Source organism: Melanaphis sacchari, unplaced genomic scaffold (assembly GCF_002803265.2).
Source record: "Melanaphis sacchari strain LSU unplaced genomic scaffold, SCAv2.0 Contig12_pilon_pilon, whole genome shotgun sequence".
Classification (NCBI taxonomy): domain Eukaryota; kingdom Metazoa; phylum Arthropoda; class Insecta; order Hemiptera; family Aphididae; genus Melanaphis; species Melanaphis sacchari.
In genome coordinates, this window is record NW_020270527.1 from 2,929,479 (window position 1) to 2,934,092 (window position 4,614).

Genomic DNA, 4,614 nt, shown 5'->3' on the forward strand with positions numbered 1-4,614 from the left:
AGAAATCTAGCTGCTCCAATAATTTCCGGTAACTCCCTCAAGAAGGTCAAAACGTATGTCGTGACTCGTGACCTGCTTGACATCTAAAAAAAAATTTCCTCCAGACGATAACGTAGTAAATGGGTAATTGCTTTCCACAAATTATTCATGTATTACTTTCGAGATTACCTAATTATACATTTTTTTTTTTTTTTTTTGTACCACTAGACACAAATTGAAAATCACATTTAAAAAAAACTAAAGAGTTTAATTCAATCTGACAACTAGGTACACAAAATTAAAGCGACTGAAAAAAAATTGTCCGGGTTGAAAGTTTGTAAGACAAATGACAAAATATGTGAGGGTGATTTTCTTATAAGTTATTAAGTTGAACACAGAATAATATATTTTTTTAACCCTGATAATATATTTCAACTGCAGAATATACCACATCCTGGATAATGACAAGGAATGTAACTGTATGTTAGCACCTTTGTCAAAATATCAATTTCACTATGCAATGTGTTGGGAGAATATGAAACTTTTAAAACAAATGAATAGGTAATAAATAATAATATACAAAAAAAGTAAAAACAAAGAACCATTAGTGTTAAACTAAATACCAATAGATTGTACAGAATATTAAATAGAAACTAACAAAATGCTTTACAGGAAAAATGATAATTAACTTAAAATTTAGTTTCAGAAATCTAATTAAACATGTAAAAAGGAAAGTATCTACATATAATATTTAATTGTTAAATTCCTTCAAAATAAAAATAAGTTGTATCATTTATTTTTATTGTAATAGTTTGAATTATAAATTATTTTGTGTATAGTAAAATAGGTACAACACAATTATTTACATCTAAAGTGTCAAATTAACATAAAATATTGCAATAAATAAATGTTTTATGTAAATAACATAATCAATTTTATAATATTTGTTTGATTTGTGAATATCCTATAGACTTCATAGGTGACATAAACATGAGTAAATTGTGTATAATAATGCTAACTGACAAAACAAAATTGTTCACTATATCAGGTAAAGCATAATAAATACAAAAAATAATACTGAAAATATAAATCAATTAAGCACTGCTGTGTATGAATATTTTAAGACAAAATAAAAAATGTACACTAATGCTCAATGATTAACTATAACGTCATTACAATAAGTATTACAGTAATAAATATTAAATAATTTTTATACTACATACATTAAGTACCTTTTGTATGATAAGAACCATTTGTCAGATACAATATAGTAAATAATAATAGAAGAGTTCAATCATTGTGAACACGTCTTATCACATTGTATAGTAAACCTACATACCATGTATCAACATTATATTCATTATAGTATAAAATATCTTTGTATTAGATATACAACAAATTTTCTTGATTAAGACAAAATAAATTTTGATTAATGTATATTGTTAAATGCCTATGTAAAAAAAAAAAACTATTATTGCCTTCCAACATTCATAAATAATTATAACGGGGAATCGTCTAAATAGATATTTTTTACAAATATTATAAAACAAATGATTTTTATAACAAATAATTTGGTAAATTAAAATAAAATATTACTATTATTTTTTATTTTTTAATAAAAGTGCACAATGTTAATTTTAATACCAAATTAAAAAATTAACAACTGTTATTGGAATTAAATTCAACAGTTACAAACAAAAAACAATACAACATTTTTTTTTTTTATATATATAATAGTTTTAATTAAAAATGAAATTTAAGTATAATTTTAAAAAGAAATACATAATTAATTTAGGTACCTATAAAAAATAAGAAAAAAATTATACATGTAATTCAGTTGGACAAAAATGATTTTCTATGAAAAAAAATTAATACATACATACAAATAAATTGTTAGTTGTATACAGCAGATGATGTTTAGGAGACGAAAGATGGGATTTTCGAGAAAATATATCAAATATTTGATACATGGAATACAAAAAAAAAACACATCAATATATTATTGTGTTTTTTTTTAAATCTATTTCACGGATCACGTAGATTTTGTTTTCTTGAATACACTATCCCAAAAAGATTGCAAAGAATCTTGCACATTTTTAGCATATTGCTGTACAGTTGGATTTGTTTTAACCCAATTGTATGATTTAATAGATGCCTCAATACTTGTGTGGACTGCACGATCAAAAGAAGTCCCAGCTTGTAGCAGATAATAGTTGACTTTAGAAGCTACTTTCGGATCTAAATTTGATGTAGCTGATCCCCAAACAGGCAAAAGTTTAGCCTTGACATTACCATATGCTTTCTTGTCATAGTATGACAAGGCATACAAAGATAAGCCAATCAACACCGCGAACAAAAGAGTGTATGAAATGAGCATGCCAAAGAATCCAAAAACTAAATAAATACATACAATTATACTTGGTATGTAAAAATATATAGAATTATGAAATAATAAAAAAAATACCTTTAGATACAAAACCAGCAGGTTTCTTTTTGGGCTTGGTTTTATTTTTTGACTTATCGTTTTGTACACCATTTGGCGAGGCTTTACTATTTTTCTTATCCTTCTTTTTATTTTGTTTGTCATCTACACAAAAAGAAAGTTTTCAAATTTGCATGTATGTTAAACTAACAAAAGTTTAATATTGAAAACAATTACCTTGTTTTTTGGAATCACCCTTCAAATATTGTATAGCATTGACAGCTGCTGACTGGCATTGTGCATTATTTTGTGATGGTCCAACGGCTTCAATCAGTTCTGGTTTCAATGGGTTGTTGCTCAAGTTCAAATGTTTCAATTGTTTAAGCTTACTCAAGCCCTTGGGTAAATCTTTGATTTTATTGTTGGCTAACGACAGGTAAGCAAGTTTTTGCAACGAACCAATATCACCAGCCACACTCTTAATTTGATTGCTGGATAGATCGAGCTTTACTAGACCAGGTAATGAAGAAAAAACATTCTGAAAACATTTGATTATAAAGGTATAAAATATGGCATACAAATAAAACTAATATTGACAAAGAACTAGGTGAGAACACTTACATCTGTTGATGTGATTTTATTGTTGGATAAGTCCAGATGAGAAACTTTCAATGGAGCCTAGAAAAAGATAGCACAATGATTTTGGTAGGTATATAGATTTGCCTAGTTGGCCAAAATAAGTTAGTTTGTAGGTTAAAGACGGCGGTGTTGGCATATTGTCTAGATACTCAACACTCATCTAGCCGGACAAACCCGTTTGCTAGGTTAATACTTACGATTTCCTTAGTGGGTATCTCCGTTAGATTGAGACCACTTAAGTTCAGCTTGTTGTTTTTCACCCTGTCCTTAATGTTGACCACGGTCATTTTTTTATTTTCGTTGCGATTAATGGGTAGTTGTTAATAAACGCGAATGCGATGTGTAGATATGTCTGTTAGCGGTTTTTCCGTAAGTGAACTGTAGTATTAATTGAATGTGATTAAGGCCAGTGAAATTCGCACAGTTACCGTTACAGCGATCGTGTGGCACTAAAAAAAACGAACGAGCACAAAACCGTCGCGAAGCCGCAGCGCGTGTGGTTTGTGAGTTAGACGGTCGCAGCGGTAAGCCGTAAAGTGGAGAAGAAAAAATCAAATTGTAAACACACTGAATTTCCGATACACGTATATCAGAGTTGGTTTGACACGTGTCAAGAGTGCCAACATTGCGAGTTCTCACCGGTGTTCGCCGGGTTGGTGTCGTTGGCTCGATTGGTGGTGAAGGGTTGTGGTGGGGAAGATAGCAGCGCACTACTACCACGTCGGCGTCTCGGTAGAGAACGGACGTTATTACTTATTTAATTTTCCTGCTAGCCTACAGTATCGACACGCGTACAATCTTTTTTTCTCCCATCATCGTCTATAGGATTATCAAATTATGACTTGCTTCTTAAACGTCTATTCTAAAATGTAGATACCAAAACGATTTATAGGCTATAGCTTATAGTTTATGAGTTTGAGTTATGACTGTACAAATATTTCACCGTAAAGTCGAATAAAAAACAAAAATATTCGAGTTGATTATGAGATTTTCTTTAAGTTTTTTGACAGTAAACCTAGGTAGGTACCGTATTTCTCAATTTAGGGTCATCGCAGACTGGACAGCAGCCTACACTCCGCAGTTCGCACTCAGTCAGCAATCCAGCAGAACAGCTGCTGATCGTTAAACATAAATAAAAATTATTGAATTAATTATTACTCGTATTATTTATTGTATAAAAATTATGACCGATTGTTTATTATTGTTTTTGTCTATAACAGAGGTTTTACTTGACCAACGACATTATGATAATATCTAATAATTTAATAATAAAATATTTATTGTGATCGTGGCGTAAAAATAATTACGTAATACATATTCAATAATAATTAATGTGAATACTTTTAAGGTATCGGTATGTTATATTACATAAATTTTAAATTAATATGATAGGCTTCAACCATTATCTGTCTAGCGTCTAGCCTTGCAAATAATTTTGTTGTCTCCGAGGCTCTTGCTAATATTTTTTTTTTAGATTAAATCACTAATTTATTTGTTTAAAATTTATAAGCGTGATAAAATTAAATTGGTAGTAATAACTAATAACATTTAGCAAATAAAAAGGTAATAACATA

The 4,614-nt window shown here is 29.3% G+C and overlaps 1 protein-coding gene across 1 annotated transcript; it reads right to left on the reverse strand.

Moving 5' to 3' along the window:
• Positions 1-1,800: 1,800 nt before the first annotated feature.
• Positions 1,801-3,626, reverse strand: LOC112591202 (leucine-rich repeat-containing protein 59). The gene is made up of 5 exons (XM_025334945.1): positions 3,238-3,626; positions 3,023-3,079; positions 2,639-2,939; positions 2,444-2,566; positions 1,801-2,373 (listed from the first exon to the last, which is right to left on the reverse strand). The coding sequence occupies exons 1-5, from the start codon at positions 3,325-3,327 to the stop codon at positions 2,012-2,014; spliced, it is 933 nt and encodes a 310-aa protein (XP_025190730.1). The 5' UTR covers positions 3,328-3,626; the 3' UTR covers positions 1,801-2,011.
• Between the last annotated feature and the right edge of the window lie 988 nt (positions 3,627-4,614).

Excerpts from the sequence above, each read along its gene's own strand:
- LOC112591202 (XM_025334945.1), bottom strand. The coding sequence starts at position 3,327 with ATGACCGTGGTCAACATTAAGGACAGGGTGAAAAACAACAAGCTGAAC. Across the intron at positions 2,940-3,022 it reads ATAAAATCACATCAACAGAT|AATGTTTTTTCTTCATTACC; the intron begins GTAAGTGTTCTC and ends AAATGTTTTCAG. Across the intron at positions 2,567-2,638 it reads GGGTGATTCCAAAAAACAAG|ATGACAAACAAAATAAAAAG; the intron begins GTAATTGTTTTC and ends CTTTTTGTGTAG.